The sequence below is a fragment of the Melanerpes formicivorus genome, unplaced genomic scaffold, assembly GCF_026170545.1.
Source record: "Melanerpes formicivorus ecotype bairdi unplaced genomic scaffold, bMelFor1.0.p_v2 SCAF_30, whole genome shotgun sequence".
In the NCBI taxonomy this organism is placed as follows: domain Eukaryota; kingdom Metazoa; phylum Chordata; class Aves; order Piciformes; family Picidae; genus Melanerpes; species Melanerpes formicivorus.
Genome location: NW_027142382.1, coordinates 963,374 through 990,579, shown reverse-complemented (window position 1 = coordinate 990,579; position 27,206 = coordinate 963,374). Strand labels below are relative to the sequence as shown.

Genomic DNA, 27,206 nt, shown 5'->3' with positions numbered 1-27,206 from the left:
AGACCATGAGCGTTAGGGTTGTTCGGCCTGGAGAAAAGAAGGCTCTGGGGAGATCTTATAGCAGCCTTCCACTACCTGAAAGAAGCCTACTGTCTCTACCTCCACTACCTGAGAGGCAGGAGTGGATGTTTTTACCAGGATTTGTAGTGATAGGATGAGAAAGAATGGATTTAAGCTTGAGCAGGTTAGATTTAGAGTGAATGTTAGAAAGAAATTATTTAGTGAAGGTGGTTAGACACTGGAACAGGTTTCGCAGGGAGATTGTGAATGCCCCCCTCCCTGGAGGTGTTCAGGACCAGGTTGGATGTGTCATCGAGTGACCTGGTCTAGTGGAAGGTGTCCCTGCCCATGACAGGGGGCTTGGACCTAGGTGGTAATTAAGATCCCTTCCAACATAAACCATTCTATGAATCAATGAAATATCCTGCTCTACTTAAGGTTCTGATAGCCGTAGAGAGGCCTCATTTCCTCTCCATCTATATCTATCCATCTCTCTAGTCAATACTTGTGTGCATAGGTTTGTCACCTATCTCATACTAAATTTTGAATTATCTTGTTTCTCTTCAGAATATTTATTTCTCACATCAAAATTTTGCACATTTTGAAACATTTTAAAATGCAAGACAAATGTTCTTCCAAATTCTGCATAGCATGATCTGTTCCCTTTTTAATTTAGTGAAAAAAATGATCACAAAAACCTCATTTAGGAAGTGATAAATGTTATACACATAAATACTTTTATAAAAACTTGACAAGCTAGTGAATGCTTTCTGAGGGACATGTTTTTCAAATAGAAAGCTCTTGCATGGCTTTCTCAGTGCTCAAAGAAGCTACTTTCTTTTTTTTACCTGTTAAAAGAAACTGATTTCTTTAGATGTGCTACCAGCTTAGTCTGGTCTCTAACTCCCACTCCGTATAGCAAGGTACAAAGCATGCTTCACAGTGATGAAGAATTACTCACTTGGTGCTTAGTGGAAACCACTTGACAGTTTTCAGTTCACCCTGTTTGATCTGGCACTTGCAAAGGAGCAGAGTCACCTTCATTAGTTTGATCATATAGAAGATAAAAGAAAAACTAGGCTTAGCCCAGTGAAACAAAACAAAATTAAATCACAGAGTCACAATAGTTGGAAATAATTACACCCCGAAAGTATGCAACTACAAAATGAGATTACAAGTGTATTCTTAAAAAGACATTTCAGTCTGTTGAACTCTTTTTTCCCCTTTCTTATTGTCTATTTTCCTTAGCCTCTGAGAAGCCAAGAAAGATAACATTCTTCCTCCCAGCGCTTTCATGCTTTGACAGGTCTTTCAGGTACATGTCCGTTGATCTTCGTCACCCCAGAAAGACAACTGAAAGCTCTGAGTGCTTCTACCTGTTTTTCCTTGTAATGCCTTTTATATGTTCTTAGAAACTGGAATAGTGCACAATAGTACAGAGGATTACAGTTCCTTTCTTCTTCCCAGGTCATATTCATTCACTTCATTATATGCAGCTTAATCTGTGTATATATTTCCTGTTTTGATTAGGTTTTGGGAGCGGGTGGGGGTGGTGTTGTTTTGCTTTTGTTGGGGTTGTTTGCTTGGGGTTTTTTGGTTGGTTGGTTTGCTTTCGAGTTTTTTAGGTTGTTTTGTAAACCATACACTTTTTAAAAAGAAATCTGTCCTTGCACATTATGAAACATATGATAAGGAATGATCTTTCTATAAACACCATAATAGATTAATGATTTAAATGACAGATTTCATATTGAGCTAGATATTCTAGATTGGCACCCCACCACTAATTTTGGGTAAATCAACTAAATCCTCTCATCACATTACTGATCGTCTAAGGGGTGCATAAAATGTCTTAGGTTACACAATATTTTTCCACATTGAATCGAAGTGTGGCCACAATTTTCTGAGGTTACTTTTTAAAAATTACTTTGATAAGCCTCTGAAAAAGGTAAAGAGAAATACTGCTTTGTAAGAAAAGATAAAGGAGGACAGATGAAGCATAAATTACTGAGTAGTCTGGCTCCAACTGTTCTCTACTGTGTACTCTGTCCTATCCATCTCCACTCCATATTGACAGACTACAGGCAACAACTTAGTAGATTCTATTGTTCCTGTAAGCCCTCAGTACTTCAGTATTAAAAAAACAACAACAACAACAAACTTTAAACTTGTCCTTGTTTGACTCTATATCTAATATCCAAATTTTCTGCTGACACTTATGAATAATAAAAAAAAATCCAGTATATTTTTGTCTGGGGATGTTGCATGATTGACTTCAACAAAGGGATTCTTTCTTGAAGAGTAGCACTTCCTGTTCTGGAAGGCAGCAGAAGAGAAGGTAGAGCACTTTCAGCATGAAATAACTGGCAAACTGGGATCTTTAACTTAATGGTTTTCCTAGGAGGGAAAAAAATATGAAAAGTTAGTTTTATGGGGGCTTTGCTTAAAAAAACACAGTAATGAAAGCAAGTTAACCACAAGATAATACAAAACATAAGTGATATGTAACTGTAATTCCACTCATGGTTTACAGAGGGCTGAGCCAAAGCATCGTGCAGTGCACAGTTGTTGTGCCTTCAGAATAGTCTTGTAACCCTAAGAAAATTTGTTTATCCCTATCCTGTAGAACATTAGAACATTACACACTTTAGTGGAAGAAAGGGAAAAGTGTTAAAAAAAAGTGCAATAACCAAGTATGCTTCTGTTTTAATCTTTATTTTCTGTTTTCTCCATCATGCCTCTCAGAAAACCTGCTCCCTGTTTAGTAAGACAGTGAGTTTTTTACGACTGGAAAAACTAGTGTTATATACAGCCACAAAAGTGTAACTAAATTAAGGTTTCTAAGGATAACTGCATAGATTAGTTAAAAGCACATGAAGATAAAATATGTAACATTCAAGGAAATGTACATTCATAGTATAATAGTATCAGTCAGGGTTGGAAGGGACCACAAGGATCATCTAGTTCCAACCCCCCAGCCATGGGTCTGCAACCAACAGAAAGTAATTCAATTTGATGGAGTATTAAAAGAGGAAGACTAGAATGTGTGATTGTCTTTGAAAACAACTTTGTAAAGGATTTAAACTCTAGGGAGACACAGAAGTAATCTCTAGAGATGTTTAAGAGTATTTTTAAGGATTACATATGATTGAAAAACATTTTTATGTTGGCAAATTTGAAGCCTTGGTAGTATACTTCCAGGACAACCAATGACAATGTTAGGTTTGGGTGGTTTTTAATCTACCCCTCCTTAAAAATCAGCAGGTTTTTGTGTCTTCAGCATTTTCTAATACCACAGTCTCTAGGCACTCAGTTTACCTTTGCATACTACAGTGTCTTGCTGTCATTTACTTGCAGTGTTGGATGGTGCATGCGCAGTCATATAAAGTGGTGTGCTTTCAATCCTATAACTGTCATTCAGACCAGGGCTACATCCAGTTCTGTAGCAAGAGCTCATTACAGCATTAAAATGACCTCACCCACCAATTTCTTAACCTGCTATACCTAATGTGGCCACCTGAAGTTGTTACAGCTGTCAGGAAATGTAAAATATTTTCTTCCTCTTTATGCTTCTATTCTATCTATCAGGGACAGACATTCTGTACAGCCATAGTTTTAAAGGCTGCTCAGAACCCTGAATTAAGATATCAGTTTCTCTTCTTTCAGTGCATTGGGTGTTTCATATTGCTACGAAGGAGAAGGGGGGAAAAAACCTCACAATTCAAGAGATCATGGCAAAAGGATGAGGGAAAAAAAAACTCACAATTCAAGAGATCATGGCAAAAGGATGAGGGTATTCCTAAGCCATTTTGTTAAATTGTCTAGATTCCAAGCTCAGTGTGTCTTTTCATCATGATTGTTGCCGCAAGATATAAGTAAATTGAAACACTTAGAGATGCATATAAAACAATTTAATTTTTCAGCTAAGCAATAGCAGCAGCTTCTTTTGGTAATATGAATTATCACTGTCCATAATTTTGAGGTTCTCTTTAACAGCAGATCAGATTGCATCAGTCCCTTCAAACCTACAGTGAAAAAAAAATAACTTTTATAGAAAAATTCAATCTATTAACAATAATGTTTTTGAAAAGCATTTTCCTACAGAGCAAAATGAATGCTGGTAATTTATTGGAGAAGAAAAATGGAAGTTTCCTGCTTTGCAAATTCTGGTGCTATTCATTTTCTTGTTCAGCTTTTTTTGGAATGAGTACTAGATTCAGTGAACTTACCAAACTGGCATGGAATGATTGCTTTTTTTCATCTCTGCACAGGTTAAATGTATCTTATAATAACACAAACATTATTTCTTTGTGACTTAGACTCCTTTTCTGTTGTTTCCACTGATGTTAGATTATAAACAGCAAAGTCTTTCATTGAAGGGAGATTCCTTATTGTTGTCTTACAGAATAGTTAAATACTTTCATAAACCTTCTCCTGTTAGTATCAAGTCAGAGAAAGCCTTTTGTATTTTCCAATGCCTTGCACAAATCCCCTATGATGACCAGAATGCTTTAAAAATTGTCTTCTACTGTCCAACCACATTATTTAGTGGCAATTCTCTGACCCTTATTATCTGTAGTCAGTCACTCATTAGCTGCAGGTGAAAGATTTGTAGGTTGCAGGGATCATTTCTAACACAATATACACTCAAATTGAATTTTCTGTACTTTTCTGTTTGGCATAAATCTATAAGTGGTATTTACCTTTCCTTCTGTGGGAAACAACCTGCTAGGAGTATTCACAGGAGCAAAATACATCCTTAAGAGACATTGATTTACACTGCCTTTCAGTACATTTCGGATGTGAATTCTCATATATTAAGCTCTAGGGACTTAGGGGATTTTGTTACTTAAAATGCAGTCAATAGTCTGGATTCAAATGGGAGCATCAATGGAAAGGTAATTCTATGGTAATGAAAGGACTTTTATGTTACATTGAACTAGCTAATGTTCTCATAATTAAAAATGTCTCTCTAACAAATTAAATATTTTGTCTTACATAGTAATTCTCTGTTTGGTATATTCTATCTCAGAAAGGCCAGATTAGTTGTGTGGATGTCATGGTGTGTTTACCCGCGACTGAAATACTTTAAGTGGGTTTTGTCACTCACTGGTTCAACACAATGTTTTAATTTTAGTTGTTTGTTTATATCACCTAGCACCTTCCTGATGTCTTCATTTCCAATGTGTAATAAAACTAAACTATTACACATGTTATTTTTTTAAGTGTCCAATTCAGAAGCTTTTATTTATTTTTTTAGGGAGGTTATCCAAGTATTTTCAGGGGGAAATGTGTTTCATAGATTTGGAGCTTATACATTCATAGTCATTTGTGTAGATATGTGTCTGATACATCCTGAATGCAGCTTTTGTTAGGCAGCCTCCTTCATTCCTCTCTTGGGTGGGAGAAGTGGTCATCATGGAATCCCAGGACTGTGCTGTGAGATGAAAAGCTCAGTCGTGCTGAGAAAAGCACAGTCCCTAGAGTAGGATTGCTGGTATGTCTTACTTAGACACAAACCTCGAGAGATGTTATAGAAGCAATCCATCTGCAAACATTTTTATTTTTGTTGATAAGAAATATCCACATTTCTTATTAAAAGCAGGTATTATGAAAAATTAATATAGCTGTAGACTCAGTTTTTCATCTGAAAACTGCAACAGAATTTTCATTCATCTCTTTATCTCCTCACTTCCTCCCCCAAAACCCCAATCCCACACCAACACACAAACTTGGAATAAAATAAAAATAAGTAGGATTTTTGTATTTATTTTTTTTGCATTGACATAAACTGACATAAACAAGCTATTATACTTTTGTCAGCTATGCACCAAAATCTCCAGGTTGCCAGGAATCAAGAGATAACAAACTGAATATCTCAATCTAAGTGGGAAGAGCTCAAGTAGTTATTTGCAAGATACAGACACCAGCTATTGCCTGTATGCCATCAACACTATGGAAAGTGTTTGGGCAGTCTGTCGTGTAGGCCTGCAGCACAACCCCTCACCTACAGGTTGTTGCCACAGTAGAGAGATTTAACTTGAGCAGTTGCAGAACACTTCTGTTATTCACCCTTCCGGTAGACCACAGTCTTTACTTTTTACATATACCTTAAAGCTTACATCAGAAGTCTTCATCCAGGATAGGGCGCAGAAATGAATTGCTACTTTGTGACCATTGAATGTAGATTTCTGATATGAGGGGTTAGATTTGCTTCAGATTAAATTTAAGAATTTGGGCCTTAGGGTATCCTTGCTTTGCTCTGATTGTGCTTTGTGTTTTCCAGTCCTGTTTCTTCAGTTCTTTTTGCATTTCCTTTGATTCAAACATGATGCTATGTGTGCTTATTCACAGTTTTTCTCCCTAGGCTTGAGCAGGGGATGCTGAAAGGTTTTCTTCTCTTTCTCTAAACCTCAGCTGAGTCCATGCAAAGATTTTTATCCCTTCTTCTGGAAGAAGGAAGAACACTGATAGGTAGAAGTCTCCTTTCCATGATGAAGCATTTCTCATCCCTTTAGTCTTTAGCCTGCACCACTCTGAAATCAACCCTGCAGTGAGAGATGTAGCGATGGGACTACCTCTCAGTGATAGGAATCTCTGTTCTCTCCTTGAAGGCCTCCCTGTGAATTTTTAATGTAGTGATGCAGCCTTCAAGACAATAGTGAGAACATCAGGGAACAAAAATAAAATAAATCTAAAAAAATACAACTGCCTGTTTCTTCATGCAGTGCACAGATTTTATTGCTTGTGCAGTTACTGGTTTATTTAGTTGGATTTTTCTTTTCCTTTTTTTATTTTTTGTGTGTGTGTCAAGCTTGGCAGACTAGATTTTCTGATGTTTTCGTGCTACTATGGAAAAGTCTGATGCTGTATGCTAGCCAACACTTCTTGTCAGTGATTTTAGTGATTATTAAGTTCTCATGAATCATATTTCTTTAAAATAGTGCATGAGGCTAATTGGTATTTTATAATTAACACGAACATATTAGAAAGTTTCCAAGCCTTTGCAGTCTGTTAATATTTACCTTAATAAATCTTGAACTATTATTACTGAAGGCCCTAAAGAGCTTATTTTTCAGAAATATTCAACCTTGTTTTGGTTTGGTAAGAATGAAAGACTATTGCTTTTTCTCAAATATGATCCTGTTTCATAGTAATTTTCGAGGCATGAGCCTGGCATTTTTGGTTGCATATGTACCAAAACATATGCTGAGCCCCATAGTACCATACTGTGTGACCCAGAACAGTTTATTTTTCTTTGTTAAACTTAACTTAGTTGTAATTGCAGCTTACAAGAGAAAAAGAAAAAAAAGAAGAAAAAAAAAGTGCCATTTTTAAAAGTGACTCAGGTTTTGTTTTTCCTTTGTGTTTTACCAGTTGAAAAGATACAGAACCAGTGGGACGAAGTGCATGGACACCTCCAAAACCGGAGACAGCAGCTTCATGAGATGTTAAAGGATTCAACACAATGGCTAGAAGCTAAACAAGAAGCTGAGCAGGTTCTTGAACAAGCAAAAACTAAACTTGAGTCATGGAAAGAAATTTCTTACACCGTGGAAGCTCTGAAAAAGCAGAACACTGAGCTTAAGGTCACTACCACAACTTTAAATACTTATTCCTGAGTTAATTAGATTGTTAAAGAAAATATCCTCTAACTACTGGACAGTGCACCTTGATAACAGTATCTTTATCTCTTACTTCCCACCCCCACCCCCCAAAAAAATTGCAATAAATTAACTAAATTAACTTACAAAGCTTAAAGTCTGTGCCACATAATAATCAAATTAAATTGGTTTTAACTTACCAGTCACAACATATACAAAACAATATATCATTTTCTCTGCAACATCCTCAGTTGCGTTGGTACAGCAGACTGGGAAATCATGTAGTATTGGTATGTCTGGCTGCACTGGTGATGAAGCTTTGTAAGTTGTCTGAAAGTAGTTTAGAAAAGGGAAAACAAACAAACAAGAACACCTTAACAAACTCTATGGTGTCCTGGTTTGAGGCCAGACAGATCCTCTCGCACTAAGCCTGAACCGCCACAATTGGAAATCAAGAATTTTTGTATTTGCCACAAGACAATCTCACTGAGTTTAACACTGGCACAGGGAGAGTTATTAACTGCAAAATCCTGGAATGGGTGCTCCTGTGGTTTTAGCATGCTTGTCACATTCTGGGTGATAAAAAAGTGCACCACAGTTAACTCATGTAGCTCAGCTATACCTAAGAATGCAAATATGCCCTAACTGTTGCATCAGTTTTTAAGTTTCTTGTTATGGAAATCACACTTTGATGATATTCTTCATAAACAGCTTTTGAGAACAGCTGTTTCAGATTAATAAGATCTCAGTTTCTGGTTGGAGAAAACCAAAATTGAACACAACCAATTGACCAGCCTCTTGAAATGAGTCCTGCTTCCATGTTGATTCAATGTTCACAGGATCACAGGATGTTTGGGATTGGAAGAGACCTCTGAAGATCATCGAGTCCAAACCCCCTGCCAGAGCATAGTACCTATGCACAGGAACACATCCAGATGGGTCTTGAAAGTCTCCAGAGAAGGAGACTCCACAACCTCTCTGGGGAGCCTGTTCCAGTGCTCTGTAACCCTCACAGTGAAGAAGTTCCTCCTCATGTTGAGGTGGAACCTCCTGTGCTGTAGTTTATATCCATTACCTCTTGTCCTATCACAGGGTGCAACTTTGAAGAGCTTGTCTCCTCCCTCTTGACACCCAGCCCTCAGATATTTATAAACATTTATTATAAGTCCCCTCTGTCTTCTCCAGACTAAAAAGCCCCAGGGCTCTCAGCTTTTCTTTACAAGGCAGTGTTCCAGTCCCTCAATCATCCTGGTAGCTCTCTGTTGGACTCTATATAATAGAGTAGGTTCCTGTCCCTCTTGGACTGGGGAGCCCAAAACTGGATGCAATATTCCAGGTGGGGCCTCACCAGGGTACATGTTAGTTAGTTGTGAGAATAGTTACACAAATATGTTCTGTTATGTTCTCCTCTCCTGCCCACTAGTTTTTTTATTTTCTTTTAAAAACTGCTACTTAACAATAAGCTGGCTGGTTAAAATTTGTGGACTTAAAACAGTTATGTTTTCACATCTAAATAATAACGCATTGCTGTGAAGAACAGAGGGGTGGTGTCCTCATCAAGCAGTTTTACTGACAGAAAGTCTATCTAACTGCATGTGTTTGACTGAACAATTGGTCTTCAGCTATCTCCATCATCAGTTAGTCACTGCTTTTCTGATATTTAGCAGTAGATACTATTGGGATTTTTTTGTTGTTGTTGCCTTTTTTTTTTCCTTTCTTATAAGAAACATAAAAACATTCGTCAACCCATTGTTTCACAGTGGAGCTGTGGTTAAATTTTCTCATTTAAGATCATAGCATAAGAGTCATGGCTTGGGAAAGGCAGATTAGGGTAAACAAGGGCAATCACTCAGTAATGTAATGGAAAGGGTTATAGATTATGTATACTACAGTCACTCAGCATAGAGGACTCCCATTTGTCACTGTCTTTCTGCAGAGATAGAGTTTTGGCTTCTGCCCAGTGTTTGGGTTTGGTTTTTTTTTTTAAAAAAAAGGAAGACTTCAACAAATTCAATGTCCCAGTCTCCAAAGACTCAATCAGCAAAAACCAGAGCCTTATGTCATTGTGCTGGAATGTCTTATGTCTTGAGCACAAATGACATAATTTGGCAAATAATGGAAAATACAGTTTGAGAAATTAATTTTATGTCCACTTTTTTTGTTGTTTTTGTTTACAAGAATATGTGAGACTTAGATGAGATATATATGAGTATCTTTAAAAAACAATAAAAATCAAGTGGGTTTGGATTAACATTCTCCTCAGAGAGAAATAAGAATATGTCCTTTTCCTAGATCTCTCAAGTAATAGAGAAAGTATATTGGTACATTTATTCATAGAATGTATCTCTATGGATGAAGAGTTTTTGAAAGGGTACCTGCTGATTCTTTACACTGCAGACTGAGAGAGCTGGAGCTATTCAATGTGGAGAAGACCTAATTGTGGCCTTCCAGTATCTTAAAGGGACCTACAAGAAAGCTAGAGAGGGGCATTTTAAGATGTCAGATAATGATAGGACTAGGGGGAATGGAACAAAAATAGAAATGGGTAGATTCGGATTGGATGTTAGGAAGAAGTTCTTCACTATGAGGGTGTTGAGACACTGGAACAGGTTGCCCAGGGAGGCCAGGCTGGATGTGGCTCTGAGCAATCTGATGTAGTGTGAGGTGTCTCTGCCTATGGCAAGGGGGTTGGAACTAGATGATCCTTGAGTTGCCTTCCAACCCTAACAATTCTCTGATTCTGTTGCACTTGGGCTCTCAGTATTTTCAGCCATTCCCATTCCAATCTGGATTCAATGTGATGTGTTGTGTCAAGTTGTAAACACTAGTCTATAATTATAATTTCTCGGTCACAGATAGTCTATCGTACTTTTCTGTGCTCTTGTGGGGATATGAGCATCAACAAGCTCTACTGATCCAGTCTTGTTTACTTTCATTTTTTTGGTTTTCCCTAGCCTTTCTCCCTCAAGTCTGGAAAAATTCACCTCTGTCTTTGAGGTGAATTCCTTTCCTTCCTCCTCTTCCTTTTCTTCCTTCCCTTCCTTTTCTTCCTTCCCTTCCTTTTCTTCCTTCCCTTCCTTTTCTTCCTTCCCTTCCTTTTCTTCCTTCCCTTCCTTTTCTTCCTTCCCTTCTTTCCCTTCCTTTTCTTCCTTTCTTTCATTTTGTTAGGTTTTCTTCCTTCGGTACCAGACTTCCTAGAGGAATTATGTTTATCTGCCTGTAATTCCCATTGTGTCAAATCCCTGATGAAAGCTTCTTAGATGTGACAGCATCAAATGTTTTTTCCATGCTTGAGATAAGGGGTCATGAATCCTAAGGAAAATGGACATTTATTTATTTATTTTTAATTTAGCAGCTTTGTATTTCTTCTGTATTGTATTATCTAAACTGAAGGACCTAGAAATACATCAGGTACTCAAAATAAACGCTTTCCAGGCTTCTGTGCCAAACACATATATTTTAATCTTGTCCCCTGATTATGTAGAGCAAATATGCTGTCTTTTGGCTTGCTGTTAAGCTGAGAAAATAAAGATGCCATTTCTATTCATTTGTGTTGAGGGAAAGAGCAAGGTCAGTATGACTCTTAAACAAATTCTTCAGACATATTCAGTTTGTCAGCTTTGTATCTCAACACAGCTTGGTGTGAGAAAGCAATCATCAAGTGTTCTTCATTTGTAAAACATTATAGGGCTGCTTACAGGCAGCTGAGCAGGTGCAAAAGTTCTCCTCTGCTCTAAGGGAACTTTTGATCAGTGCTTTTGTTAATGTCTCTCTGTTAGTGCATCCTTACATGTGAGTATATGGTAAGCTCAGCAGTAGTAATTTTTTCATTATCCACTTTTTTACAGTGTCGGAATAGACCAAAAATCTGTAACTGGCTTGTATTGGCCAATGTTGTTTGCTTCTGACATTTAAAGTAACAAGGAACCATAGAGATGATCGTTTAAAATATTATTTCTTTGAATCAGAACTTAATTCAGGGCTGATTTGTTGAGGATTAAAGCTTGCTTTTTTTTTTTCCATTATCTATTTGTTTGCTGTTTTGTGTTGTTTGTGTGATGTTAGAGAATTAAATTCTATGTAGTGCAGATGGTTAACTCAGCATGCTGAAGCTTATATGTGTATACATGGTATGCAGTCACACTTCAGCTTCTTTCTACCCCCAAGTCATCTGAACATAACTTAGTGTAAAACTACAGTGTCGGTATGATATTGATATTATGTGGGGGACAAAAATAAACCACCAAGATTAAAACCAAACAAAAATACCAAAGAAACAAACTACCAAAAAAAAAAAAAAACCACACCAAACAAACAATGAAAAATACACAACAAAAGCACACACAAAAAAACCCCAACAATCAAAAGCCTGCTAATAATGCCAGATCAGTTTATGGCTTCTTGTCCTGGTAACAATTAGGTATCTTTTCTCCCTCTGTATAAGTTTAGCTTGGATGGCCAAAGAGAAGAAAAGATGGAGACAAGGTTTCCATCCCTTCCACCACTGATCACCTATTTCTTGTTCATCTAAATAGGCAGTTAAATAGCAGCCTTTTTGAGTTGCCTACTTTGTTGGAACTCATAAGGCCAGGCAACATTCCACTGGCATGTACTGGGGGATGGAATTTATGCCCTGGATTTGTGGATAAGACTGAGACTCTCTTGCTTGTCTTTGGCTTCTTGCAGTGCACTTACTCGGTAATCTTTTGTCACTCCCTGTGTACCAGTACAGGATGAAGTACAGTCTCAGCATTTTGTGGATCATTGTTATTCCAGACCTGACAATGTGCTGTTTTGATTTTAGTAGAACACTTAACAGTCAAGTTAATGTTGTTGACTGTGATGTAAGCACTGGAAAAGAATTCCTTGATATTCTTTTTTACTTTAAGTGTATAGATAAAACATGCTGTAGATTTACAGGAAAAGGATAGAAAAATACCTGCCTATTTTTCCAGATTTGTTATATGAACCATATATAATATGTGGGAATGTATACGCTTAGAACTGGATGATGCTGTACATACATATTGCTAGACTTGAACATCTATGCACAATTTATTTTGGTCCACTGGGCAATCCTGGGAGCTTGTGGAGGGAAAGGAAATAAAAGAAAGCCCAGCTGTAATTTCCTTACTTGCTTTTAATCAGGGATCCTTAATTACACAGACTTTCCTTCTTCCTCATAATATCCACTAGTGTTATCTAATTAGAGATAAATGTATACCTAAGTAACATGATAAATTCACAGCCTTAATTCTTCAAGCGATATACTCAGCAAAATCCAGTGATGACACAGACAAAACAAATAGAATGTCAAAATGAAATTAATCTAATGAAGCATTCAGTGTGCCCAGGTGGCCAAGAAGGCCAATGCATCCTGGCCAATATCAGGAATAGTGTGGCCAGCAGCAGCAGGGAGGTCATTCTGCCCCGGTATTCAGCTCTGGTTAGGCTGCGCCTTGAGTACTGTGTCCAGTTCTGGGCCCCTCAGTTTAAGAAGGACATCAAAACTCTTGAACGTGTCCAGAGAAGGGCAACAAGGCTGGTGAGAGGCCTTGAGCACAAGCCCTATGAGGAGAGGCTGAGGGAGCTGGGGTTGTTTAGCCTGGAGAACAGGGGGATCAGGGGAGACCTTATTGCACTCTATAACTACCTGAAGGATGGTTGTAGTCAGAAGCCAGGTGGGGGTTGGTCTCTTCTCCCAGGCAACCTGTGACAGAGTAAGAGGACACAGTCTCAGGATGCACTGGGGGAAGTTTAGGCTGGATGTTAGGAAGAAATTCTTCACAAAAAGAGTGATTGGCTGTTGGAATGTGCTGTCCAGGCAGGTGGTGGAGTCACCATCACTGGAAGTGTTTAAAAAGATACTAGATGAGGCACTTAGTGCCATGGTTTAGTTGATTAGATGGTGTTGGGTGATAGGTTGGACTTGATGATCTTGATGGACTTTTCCAACCTGGTTAATTCTGTATTTTCCTTTAAAAAAAGATTCTTAAGTAGCTAAAAGGTAAATCAAACCTAAAAGTATACAAGGAAAAGAGAAAAAAAAAATAAAGTCAAGAATTTAATTTAAAAATATCCATTATAGTCATGTAAAAGTAGATAGTAGAACAGACAGTTACAACATTTGCCACACCACTTTGTTCCTCATGTCTATGCACAGAGCAAAGTCGAATCAAGGCATACAATCAACAATGTTGTTGAATTTCCTGTAAAGTAGAAAATACAAATTATTTCTGTCAGGAAAGCTCTCTAAATTCATCATTTCTTTTCTGAGTGATGTGTGAGTGTTACAATGTCAGGATGTTAATGGATTAATGTTGGAGTTAATGGTGAGAACAACACTTTTGGAAATAACCTTGTAATGGATCTTTCCACATTTTTATTATAAAACCTGGATTGGAAGGTTTTATAAGGTCATTTATACTCACAGGGGACTGAACAGAAAGAACTTATTTTCAAAGTAGAGTTTACAGGCCTGTTAATTTATGACACAGACAAAATGTTATGGTAACTTTCCTTTGTAATGCAATGAACAGCCCGTCTGCTTGGGGTAGTACTGAAGTAGCTGTATGCATGCCTAATTTTAAACAAAGGGCAAGGTAGAGTATAATAAAGATGGATAGACCTAAATGTAGAATAGATATTTGATATAAATATCTACAAAACTGAAATTGTAATTACTGTAGGATGTATTTATTTAAGGGTTGATATGGTTTATTATAGCTGTGTAAATATTAACATTAATATATGTGTAGCATATAATTTTGAGAGGAAAGGAGCTCCATTGGTAGGCTGCTTCTAAAACAACCGTCAGCTTGTATCTTCTCCAAAGAAACTGTAGTGGTTTGACACAAGTTATCACCTCCCTTGACTATACTTAACACAAAAGAAAGATCTAAAAGTTGCTTAGGCAGCTTCAGCTCAAGTGAATTTTACCATAGCACGTTCAGATGCTTTTTCAGAAGATGGGGTTAGTAGTATCTTCCTAATGTGTAATGGTAGAAATAAGATCCCTTGTTCAAAACAATCAGGTCTTAGTACTCAAGAGTATCTGCTGCACAGTAATTAGTTGATCTGCCATCTCATGAAGAAATAACACAGAAAAGAAAGGAAATCCATGCTTTCAGCTTTAAATTATAGAGATGGCCTAGGAACGTTGCAGCAGCTTTTTAACCTGAACTCTATTCAAGTACAAGTACGTTCAAGATCAAGTACATTTCAGTCCCAATCTCACCAAACCAAATTTATATACGTTCTAAGAGGAAACCACAAATGAACAAAATATTAAATATTTATTTTTACTTAGTATTTAAGCATTTAAATCAAGGATTATATATTTCAGTTTAGCTTTGCATGCAGAATTCCCTTAGTCAAAAGAAGATTTCAAAAGGTACACCCCTTTGGGAAGATGAGAGAGGGGGGAAAAAATGATTTTGTTTTCTTAGAATCATAGTATCAGTCAGGGTTGGAAGGGACCACAAGGATCATCCAGTTCCAACCCCGCTGCCATGGGCAGGGACACCTCACACTAGATCAGGTTGGCCAGAGCCCCATACAGCCTGGTCTTAAACACCTCCAGGGATGGGGCCCCAACCACCTCCCTGGACAACCCATTCCAGGGCTTCACCACTCTCACAGTGAAGAACTTATTCACGTCCAGCCTGAATCTCCCCACCTCCATTCCCCCTAGTCCTATCACTACCTGATATCCTAAGAAGTCCCTCCCCAGCCTTCCTGTAGGCCCCCCTTTAAATACTGGAAGGACACAATAAGGTCACTTCGGAGCCCTCTTTTCTCCAAACTGAACAGCCCCAAGTGTTTCAGTCTGTCCTCACAGGAGAGGTGCTCCAGCCCTCTGATCATCCTTGTGGCCCTTCTCTGGACACATTCCAGCATGTCCATATCCCTCTTGTAATAGGGGCTCCAGAACTGGATGCAGTACTCCAGGTGGAGTCTCACCAGGGCTGAGTAGAGGGGGAGAATCACCTCCCTTGACCTGCTGGCCACACTTCTCTTGATGCAGCCTGGGATCTGACTGGCTTTCTGGGCTGCAAGTGCACATTGAGAGCTCATGTTGAGCTTCTCATCCACCAGGACATGTCCTGACAGACATATCCTGATTTGTGTATTAGAGCTCAACAATAAAGAGGTACTCTTTGTGTTGATAGCTTCTAAAGTTTGCATGCAACTTATTGGTTCTATTCACAAATACAGTCTTTTATTCCACTTGCATGGTCCCTTTGATTATCTAGTTGTAGTCTTTGATTAGTACAAAAGAACAAGTAGGCTATCAATTATCTTTGCTCTTTCATTTTCTTGTTACACATTATGGATCAAATCTACAACTGCAATGAACTTCTATGGAAATTTACTCTGAGAAAATATTAAGATGCATGGTAGCTGCTGGCTGGCAAAATAAGCTTTCCAGATTCACTGGATTGCTTCTCTAGTGAGACAGCTGGGCCAGGTGGAGAGGAAAAAAGAGAGAAGAAACAGAGGAAAGGAGAAAGTGGAATTAAAAAAAAAAAAAAAAAAAAAAAAAAAAAAGAGAGAGAAAACAAGAGAAAGAAAGAAAGAAACAAAGAAAGACCAAAATATAAAAAGCTTTTTTTGATACTAAGAAGCATAAATTATAATTCTATTGATAGGTTTACCAGTAGTATTTTGATGTATTGCAGATTTAGTGCTGTTCCAGTAGATGGCACTAATTACATAAACGATTCTCTAAAGTAAATTAAATGAAAGTGAAAGGTACTAATTGTCCAAATCTCAGTATTGTTTCGCAGTTTTAAAATTAAAACAGAAAGAAAAAGAAAGAGAAAGAAATAAGGAAGGCAAGAAAGAAACAAAGAAAGAAAAAGTTATACACCACATATAATTTCCCTATACTTACAATGTTGGTATAATTCAGCTTGAGAAATAGTGATAGTTTGCATGATGTATAATAACGCATCCATCTATTTGTGTCTCAGGAAAGAATAATCTAACTAATTGACGTTTATCAGTTTGGGCTGTCAGGTTTAGCTGGCATTTAGGATCTGGTTGCCTGGAGTAGTAGTAGTAGTAGTCATCCTATGACTTAAAGAATTTAAATATTTCAAAAGACTCTGTAGTTGCCAGTAAATCTGAGGGAGTTCTTTTTTCTTTTTTATAGTGATGGTATAAGTTGTATTTCTACTTCTTTAATAGTCATATAATGTTTATAATCATTTTATGGTGATCTGAGGTTTATTGTTTTTCTTTCTCTTTTTACTTCAGCAATTTTCAAAAGAAATACGACAATGGCAAATAAATGTAGATGTGGCAAACGACATGGCACTTAAACTGCTCCGCGATTATTCAGCAGATGACACCAGAAAAGTGGAACTGATGACAGATAACATTAATGCAACATGGACTGCCATTACTAAGAGGTAGGATATAAATCCTGCTATTAGATTTGTTGTTAAACTTCATTAATATTCATTGTCCAGCTTTGGTTGGAGAGGAAGGATCTGGATGTGCTGGAATGCATCCAGAGAAGGGCCACAAGGATGATTAGAGGGCTGGAGCACCTCTCCTGTGAGGACCGACTGAGGGATTTAGGGCTATTCAGTCTGGAGAAGAGAAGGCTCCAAAGAGACCTTATTGTGTCCTTCCAGTATCTTAAGGGGGCCTACAAGAAAGCTGAGGAGGGACTTTTTAGGGTGTCAGGTAATGATAGGACTAGGGGGACTGAAAATAAATAGAAATGGGTAGATTCAGATTGGGTGTTAGGAAGAAGTTTTTCAGCATGAGGGTGGCGAGACACTGGAACAGGTTGCCCAGGGCAGTGGCAGAAGCCTCATCCCTGGAGATTTTTAAGGCCAGTCTGGATGTGGCTCTGAGCAACCTGATGCAGTGTGGTGAGGTGTCCCTGCCCATGGCAGGGGTTGGAACTAGATGATCCTTGAGGTGCCTTCCAACCCTGACAATTCTATGATTCTATGATTATAGAAGGATGTAACTGTGGAAAATGACGTGAGTACAGTGAGAATGGAAAGAATGATGATGACTCTACTGTTGTGGGTTGGGGTTTTTTTATTTTATTTTATTTTTTAAATATGCCTTTTAATTCTCTTTCAATTTTCTTCTGCTGTGACCTGCTGCCTACTAACTTTGACAGGTTCTACATTTTAAATGTTTAAACATGTTTCCTATGTCTACATATTATTTTCACATCACAATCACTATGGTGATTTTGAGCCATACACTGAATCTGAAAATGGCAGACATATTCTTTCGAAGCAGACTGAAAGTAGCAATGTAATTTTATACCTTTGAAGCAAATCTCCAGTCAAGAAAGTTTTTATCACATGCTTGATGGCATCCTTGATTACATTTTACAGTCTTGCAGTTTTTGGTTTAGATACCAATTCCTTATTTAAAGTGATCTTTGAAGCTTGCCACCAAATTGTGAATCATCCGATTCACAATCTGTGAGATCAGAACTCATTGCAGAATAAAAATTACTTTCCTTACAGTAGTAAAAGAGTTTTAAATCATTGCACATTAGATGAGATATATAAAAATTAAATCACTTTAATCAGTATCTTGGAATAAATTTTATATCCTATAACTGTAACTGGAACTGAATTAGATCTTAACATAATTTTAATTAAAGTCTCTTAACACGGACAGAAAAGCCAATTTAGTTAAATATGCAATAAATTCAGGAGATCTTCTTCCATACTGGTAGTTACCTGAATCAATGGTGTCCACAGGAACTTATTCCCACTTTTTACTGTTTTCTTTAATGAAGTTGATGTTCATAAGAATGCATCACTTCAACTTCACTGTGACACACATGCAGTGATTTTGGATACATCTGTGAGTATTATTTCAATCTAGACCATGAGGAAGTAGTGCTCTGGTGACGCGTGATCTCTCAGTGATGTATAATGATCTTTGAGGTCTCTTCCAACCTTGGTGACACTGTGATAAACATATTCCAAATAATGGTCTTGACCATTTCTCCAACATTTCAGAAATAACTGTATCAGTGTTTATACATGGCTTGCACGCCAAGAGGATTTGATTTCTTTTCCCAATGGAAAATTTGTTTCCATTTCCCCATTAATGTAAATAGCCACTTTCTGGGTATTTTCTTTTAAAATACCCAACTGTTTTCACTCTAATCCATATTTATTATCAGAAATGAAACCTCTTTTCCATCAACCAGATTAGTAAAACAACAGGCAAGGCAAGGTGCAGTAAAATTCCACTTTGCCTGTTAGTAATAGTTTAGCCCAAACAAGTATTTTAGTCATTAAGGCAACATCTGCCAGCTTATGTTTTGTTTTGCTTAAGTAGATTTGCAGCTGATTGCTGTGTGTTTACCCTTTGTCTTACTGTTCTGTTTTATAACATTAAACTGTAAGGAATAACATTCTAATTCCTTTAACAGCCGAACTGGTGAGTGCTTGATGGTTGCTTCCCTTTTTTTCACTTGCTGCTTTTTAATTTTAAATTTTGCTGTTAACACTGCAAAGATACACTAAAAAGCACGTGAACTGATCAGTGAGGCAAAAGCCAGAGTGACTTGTACATAGACCTCTTCTCTTTAGAGCTAGAGAAGTAACTATATTTTTCAGGCTGAGGCAATTAAGGAGAAAGGAATCTGTATTGCTTTTATTAACAAAAATGAATCTAACAGATGAACTAAAGTCTTCTAAAGAGAAAAAAAAAATACAATGAAGGAAGCAAACCCTAGAAACTTACTGTATCTACAAATATTTGTTATGGTAGCATTATGTTACTCGCTTTGTTTGTGTTCACTGCTACTTTATGTGAATTATCATATGAAACTAAAACATTTGAAGTTATTCCTTCCCTGGGAATCCACCAAATGTGTTTAAATTTCACTGATTTAAATATGAAGGTTAAAAGGGACTTATATCTTTCTGAAGTGGAGCATATAGTATAACAAGAATTATGTAACATACTCTGAGAATCGATTAGGACTTCAACTCATCACTGTCTGACAGATATTTTCAAACATTTCCATCTCCCACCAGTCGTCATGCTCAAGTTCAGTGGAACTCAGGCTGTACAGCTGGTGTTAAGAAGTTTCACTGCTTAGGATGCACTTCTTTTTTGCCTTTGAGACAGGATACAGAGCACACACACTAGTCTAAACATAAAAACTAACTTCCCTCCCCCCTCCCCATTAGAGGGTTTGGGGAGAGAAGAGTCAATATATGATTCAATTTATTTTGTGATTCATTTAAGTTGCAGAGAGTTATGGAAGAAGTAACAAAGTCTTGAGCTCTAGACAACCTGTTTGAGAGGTTTGAGTGGCCAGCTTCTGTATTTATGCAAGAGTGGTATGAATTCTCTAATGCAGGCAGCTGTAGAGCCACAAAAATGATGAAGGGAGTGGAACATCTCCGTTATGAGGAGAGGCTGAGGGAGGGTGAGTGCCAAGAGGATGGAGCCAGGCTCTTCTTGGTGATGACCAATAACAGGACAAGGGGCAATTAGTGGACATTGAGGCATGGGAAGTTTCACAGAAACATGAGGAAAAAAATTATGAACTTTCAGCCACACATGGGGAAAAAATTTAAAATACATACATAAAAATGGCAGAGAGAGCTCCTATAAATAGGAGATCATGAAAGTGATCTTAAATGCTTGTATTCTAGTTTCTGCCTTCATTCTCCACTCAACTGACTGTACTTTTTGTGCAGTAATGACACCAACACATGAATTCAAGATGAGAAATCAAGTGAGGGCACTGAATATTTGTGGTTTACTGTGTGAGAGGATAGCCTTGGATGTGCAGTGCTTTAGAAATGCTATCAGGATGAGCTGAAAAAACAGCGTTACCCAGAATATGAAGTGATTCATCATTGCCATCTCTGTGAACATATTCTTGTGATTTTTGAGACTTCTTTTTTTTTTTTTTTTTAGGATTTTATTAAAAGGAAAAAGTTCCTGAATTATTTCAGGAGAGGATAGAATCAGTAATACACTATTTTACTAAAAGTATCTATGGATCCTTTTGTCTTCAGGAGCAGGAGGCTGAGGGAGCTGGGGTTGCTCAGCCTGGAGAAGAGGAGACTCAGGGGTGACCTTATCACTTTCTACAACTACCTGAAGGGAGGTTGTAGACAGGCTGATGATGGTCTCTTCTCCCAGGCAGCCAGTACCAGAACAAGAGGACACAGTCTCAGGCTGCACCAGGGGAGGTTCAGGTTGGATGTTAGGAAGAAGTTCTATACAGAAAGAGTGATTGCCCATTGGAATGGGCTGCCCGGAAATAGAATTCTGCTTCTTTGTTCTTGTTTACTGTATGCTAAATGCTGTTTATTCCTTTCTGCTGAAATTGAGAACAGTTCTCTTGTTGTAGTGAAATCTAACTGGACAAAATCATTGAGATACTTGAACGTGTCCAGAGAAGGGCAATGAGGCTGGTGAGAGGTCTCAAGCACAAGCCCTGTGAGGAGAGGTTGAGGGAGCTGGGGTTGTTTAGCCTGGGGAAGAGGAGGCTCAGGAGAGACCTTATTACTCTCTACAACTACCTGAAGGGAGGTTGTAGCCAGGAGGAGGTTAGTCTCTTCTCCCAGGCAACCAGCACCAGAAAGAGGACACAGTCTCAAGCTTCACCAAGGGAAGTTTAGGCTCAAAGTGAGGAGAAAGTTCTTCACAGAAACAGTAATTGGATAGTGGAATGTGCTGCCCAGGGAGGTGGTGATGTTTACTGTCCCTGAAGGTTTTCAAAAAAGGATTGGATGTGGCACTTGGAACCATGGTTTAATCATGAGGTGTTGGGAATTAGGTAATAGGTTGGACTTGATGATCTCTGAAGCCTTTTCCAACCTGGCTGATTCTATGATTCTGAGATCCTATGATTACATGATCCAATTTATGGTATAAGATTCTAGAGGTAGAGCTATATCATCGACTAGTTTGAATTACAATCAGAGCTTAGTATGAGCATTCCAAGGAAAAACTCCATTTGAGAAATCTCATTCTCGCATCCAGAGGAGGTGTGGAGAGCAAGGTACTAAGGAAGACATAATTAAGGTTGGTTATTGTGAGAGGACAAAAGAAATGTCAATTTTTGTTCTTCCTCCATTAGGAGATTAAGACAAATGTGTTGTTCTTTCTCTTAAAGGTGAGTTTTTCCGGAGTAATTAGAATTTTAGTCTCTTTGAGCAAGAACAGAATCTAATGCCCTGTGCCCTGAAAGTCCAACTTTACATCTATTTCCTACTACTCTGCAGATAAATTAACAAACTGTAGCGAGCTGATTATTGCTCTCATCCAAAGCTTATTGCAACAAATGAATGTCTTACCTTTCCTCTCAATAGACCTCTTATCAGGCTTTGTGTCCTTTAAAACAAACAACTGAACAGATTAATAAAGCTGATGGACTAGCAGAGTGCCAGCAAAAAGGAATTCGACCTTAGCTGTCATTTTTAGTTTGCATTATTATTCTTGTGATAGCCTTGTTTTGTTTCCCCAGTGTTTTCTATAGATTTTTAATTTATTTTCTTTCACAGTGTTTCCTTGCTATTGCAAGCTTTGGTGCTTCATGATTATTTAGCTTCTCATCAGCTGCTGTGCAGGCAGTGTAAACTTCCCCCTCACTGGTTTGGCAGTCATGCTTGAAACTGAGAAGATAATTCAGTCTGCCTATTAAATTTTTAGTCTCTCTTTGGAATTTACCATAGTTTGACAACAGTGCTGCTTGTCTTTTGTTGTGTGGTTGTATTTTAACTATGAATGACATTTCAAACATGCATTGTTTATGTCTGAACTCACAAAGAATTTGACAGGTGATGAGTCATTATCATTCTAAATAGGGATCAATGGCATAAGAGTCTGATGGTGGTCACCAAGGCAGAGACATGAGGAAGTGGCAATACTGAGAGCAGATGGGCAAGCAACAGAATTAGCAATGTAATGTTCTTTCATGTCCTAAATTAGGGGCAGTGAGAAAACATTAAGGGAAGGAGAGAGCGAGCTAGTAAACCTTGAGGACGGAGTTTTTAAGATGTATATGATACAGGTACATAGAAGGAGAGATGGTAAGAAAGGAAGGAATTTCTGTAAAGGCAAAAAAACAGTATATTCCTGTTTTTCCAGTATCAATCACATCTTGACCAATACCTCAAATTTAACTTTACTGTGTGCATTCCCTTTAGAGCTATTCCCTAGCTCCGAAGCATTGCATCTCTTCTTACAGCAATCTGTAAGAAATATTATCTCCTGCATATGATAAGAAATAATAGCTCTTGGAATTACCACTCCAGCTGGCATATCTGCAGATTCTTCCTTTGTGCAAGATACATAATCAGTTGTGTATCTGATGCATATCTACTTAAGCACAATAGTGCCTTGTGGCAGTGGTCCATTTTTCTGTTGGTAAAGCAATTTAAAAAAAAAAAAGAAAGAAAAGTATTATTATATCTTTTTAAAACATGCTACATATTTTTGAGGCTCCATTTGTTCAGCTGACAAACTATAAGATAAAAACAATGCCCATCTCCCACTTTCTGCATTTTATGTTAATACTATCTTATTGTCTTCATTTTTTTCCTGTTCTCTTTCCTATAATTCCTATGCTTTCTTGTTTTTTAACTTCACACCAAGTTAGAGTCTCAGTGGTTGTTTTGTTTATTTTATTTTTTTTTAATCCAACTAGGATTAATTTTTGTACCCCACAGCATGACTTTTTTATGCTGATGTTGGGTAACTTTTTGCTTTTAAAATCTGAAAGAGCTGCTGCTGATTATTATCAGAAATGGTAAACAGTTCTGAATTTTCCATGAGTTCCTGGTGCTTAGAGTATATCTGAGGCCAATAACTCATCTATGCTAATTAATGGCTCAGAGCATCTATTGCTTTATTATGAACCATCCCAGAATCACAGAATGTTAGGAGTTGGAAGGGACCTTGAAAGATCATCTAGTCCAACCCCTCTGACAGAGCAGGATCACCTAGACCAGAACACATGGCAATGCATCCAGGGAGGTCTTGAATATCTCTGGAGAGAGAGACTCCACAAGCCCCCTGTTTCAGTGCAGCCTGTTTCAGTGTTCCATCATCCTCACAGTGAAAAAAAATTTTCCTCATGTTTCCATGGAACTTCCTATGCCTCAGCTTCCACCCATTGTCCCTTGTCCTGTCATTGGGCATCATATAACTTTATTGATTCCAAGAGAGTTGATCTATTTTTCTGGTAGTCAACCAATATGTTTTGCTGTGTGGTTTTACTCTGAATGACAGTAAGCAACTCTTCCAGGGCTGTCCACTCTGTCTGATTATGGAGGGGTGACGTTTAGCAAGCCTTAAACCTTAAAGACTGTTAAACATAGTGGCAGGTTCCTATGGTGTCATCAGCACTTTGCTACATGTATAATGTGCTTAACTTGGACTGGGTCAAATCACAGAATGGCTTAGGTCAGAAGGTACTTTAGAGATCATCTACTCCAACCTCCCCACTATGGGCAGAGATGCCTCTCAAACTAGACTCTTCTGCTCAAAGCTTCATCCGGCCTGGCCCTGAATGAACTAATCATATTAAACTTACTAGAATAATGTCACTACTTGATATTTGGGACTACTAAAATTAGCAAGCTCTTGATCAAATTGTCATTCTGAATAAGCTGGGGCACAGTAACCAATTGTACAGAGATCGGATTTAAATGTACAATTGTAATTAACAATAATAAATTATTTCAAGTGATTGAGGCAAAATATATTACACATGCTAGGCAGCAGGAGATGGACTTTTTTAGATCAGAAGTACAGATAATTAAGAAAGAATTATGGAAATTAATATAAGAAATCCAAACAGCTTACAAATATATTAAAGTCCTGTGAAAAAAACCACAATGTAATGGTAAAGCCACATGGATTTATTTCCTTGACTGTTCAGTATTTTTATCCTTTAAATAAAGAGAATGCACAGTATATACAAATCACTCAGTAAAGTATAACAGTTTAGAGATCTGTGGCTACTGCAAAACATGGAATTGGTGAGAGATTATTCTAATGCCCCATTTCTGCAGAAAATTTTTATGACTAATATAAATGCAGTGTTGTGTATGTACCTCACACTGCAAGAGCAGAATGAAGTAAAGTAATGGTAGAGTTTTCTTTTTAATACTATTATATATTGAGTTGTTTGCATTTTTAGTAGAGAGGTTAATGAACTGTCTGTAGTCCACCCATGCATCCCTAATAAATGTATTAATATCAGTTGAATTTAACTTTTAGTGATTGCAAGGCAAGGCAGCCACCTCCAATGTTTGCTTGAGGTTAGGAAGGTTAAGAGTATTTTTCTATCTTGCTTTCTTATGATTCTTCTGAGAGAACCTTTGTTTTTCAGTGTTTTACGTTAATTTTCCTCCTATGAAGTCTTAACATTGCTGTTCCAATCTGGTTTCTAGGTATTGTTTCTAACACTAGAATAGAGCTTGCAAAAATTAGGATGACTAACATCTGAAAGAAGTAACATCCCAGCCAAATTGTGGGACATTGTCTGTGTGATCTACATCAATACCACCCCTTGCTAGTCATTTATTTTCTTGTAATTTATTGTGGCTGTAGACTGAGCTTCACCTCTGTAGTCAACTTAGTACATACAGGTCTTTGATAAAATAGAAGGTTTTTCCTCTCAAGTTTTGTGTACCATTCTTATATATCTTGTTAGAAAATCTGAGCCATGAAGTCTCTGAACAAAGAGGAAAACATCAAATAGGGAATGATTTAGCATTCCAGATATTCTTGTAGGAAATACAGAATACAGAATTAACCAGGTTGGAAAAGACCTTTGAGATTGAGTCCAACCTATAACCCAACATCATCTAATCAACTAAACCACAACACTAAATGCCTCATCCAGTCTCTTTAAACACTTCCAGTGATGGTCACTCTACCACCTCCCTGGGCAGCCCATTCCAATGACCAATCTCTCTTTCTGTGAAGAATTTCTTCCTAACATCCAGCTTATACCTCCCCTGGTGCAGCTTGAGACTGTGTCCTCTTGTTCTGTCACTGGTTGCCTGGGAAAAGAGACCAACCTCCACTTGGTTACAACCACACTTCAGGTGTGGATGGCAATAAGGTCTACCCTGAGCCTCCTCTCCAGGCTAAACAACCCCAGTTCCCGGAGCCTTTCCTCACAGGGCTTGTGCTCTAGGCACAATCATAGTGCAGTGCTGCAATGATGGTGTAACAGAGCTCAATACCAGATTGTTATGGCCTATGAAGGTGGTTTTTATTTTAAACAGTTTCATATATATATATGTGTTCTTGGAAGTTTGTCCCAGCTGTCCGTCCAGCATTTAAGCACCAAGATATTTGTATCTAAGTATTTCAGTCATGGGAATCCTTAGGAGAACATGGAGCACAGGGAACAGCAGCTAATGATTTGTTGTAATCTTAGGTGGTCAGCAGTGTTCTGGGTTTGGGATGTACTTTCTGTGAACCTGGGTAAATAGCACATAACTCATTGTGAAATATGTCTTGTTTTATTTGCTGCTTTTTCCCTTTTGGCATTGAAGGGCCTGAGCAAACTGAGCATATGTTAAGTTCATGAGAACTGATGAGATGCCCCATAGCTCTGGAGGGTGAAAAGAGGACAGTGACAGGCTCTTTCCAGTGGTTTTTATGGGCAGGACAAGAGACAATAGATAGAAACTGAAACAGTAAGTTCTCTCTGAATGTCAGGAAACACTTTTTCACTGTGAATTTCAGTGCCGATACAGGCTGCTCAGGGAAGCCGTGGAATCTCCATCCTTGGAGGTACACAGCCCTGGAAACTGACTCTAGGAACATTGAGCAGGAGTTGTTGGACAAGATGACCTCCGAAGGTCCCTTCCAAGCTCAACTATTCTGTGTCCAAATCTATGGAAATGAGCAACTCTTGATGTCTTTACATGCTTTCTACTGATTTCTCTCAGTAAGTCTGCCAGAATCACATGTGGGCACACAAAATTTCAGGTATATCCACTTTTGTCATGGATTTCATAGCAGAGCAGTCAGATCTCCTCACTCACAGACTTTGTGTTTTGGTGTATTTATGCATGACTCTACTCTTCTAAATTCTCTGGAATTGATGTTTGAGGGGTTATGTTTTCCTCTGCTAAAAATTTTTGTCTTTGCAATTTGTCAAAAAAACAAAACAAACAAAAAAAAGACCTGAGGTAGAGCTATCACAGAACATCCTATTCCTTTTGAAGACAGTTGAAGGTTAGCTATTCATCTCTGTCAAGTTAGGATTTTCTCTGTGAGGCTTTTATATGAGTGTGAATTGAATATTGTCTATTTTCCTTAATTTGGGATCTGGAAATTCATTCGTTTGTTACTTACATTTGCATGATTCTGAGGCACGGAACTAGAGTTATAATTTCTTCTCAAGGTTGTTTAAACTCCATAGTAATAACTTATATTAATATTACTCTACATTCTCGTATTACTTCCAGTTATAATTCCTGTTGTATTACAATCTTTCTGCAGTGGATCTATCTTAATCTCATTGTCTCCTTCTCACAGTGGAGAACTCATTCCATATTTCATATTTTTCTAGGAGTCTTAAGCCTCCTGAGTAGTGAAAAAATAACTAAT

The 27,206-nt window shown here is 37.8% G+C and overlaps 1 protein-coding gene across 8 annotated transcripts in view; it reads left to right on the top strand.

Annotated features, from left to right (window-relative positions):
• The window catches only part of DMD (dystrophin), a 1,318,095-nt gene that overhangs the window by 1,019,077 nt on the left and 271,812 nt on the right, over positions 1–27,206 (top strand). For all 8 annotated transcript variants that reach the window (XM_068155047.1, XM_068155048.1, XM_068155051.1 and 5 more), the window contains 2 exons: positions 7,378–7,589; positions 16,866–17,020. In XM_068155047.1, the coding sequence (XP_068011148.1) occupies positions 7,378–7,589; positions 16,866–17,020 (367 nt within the window). The remainder of the gene's footprint in view (positions 1–7,377; positions 7,590–16,865; positions 17,021–27,206) is intronic.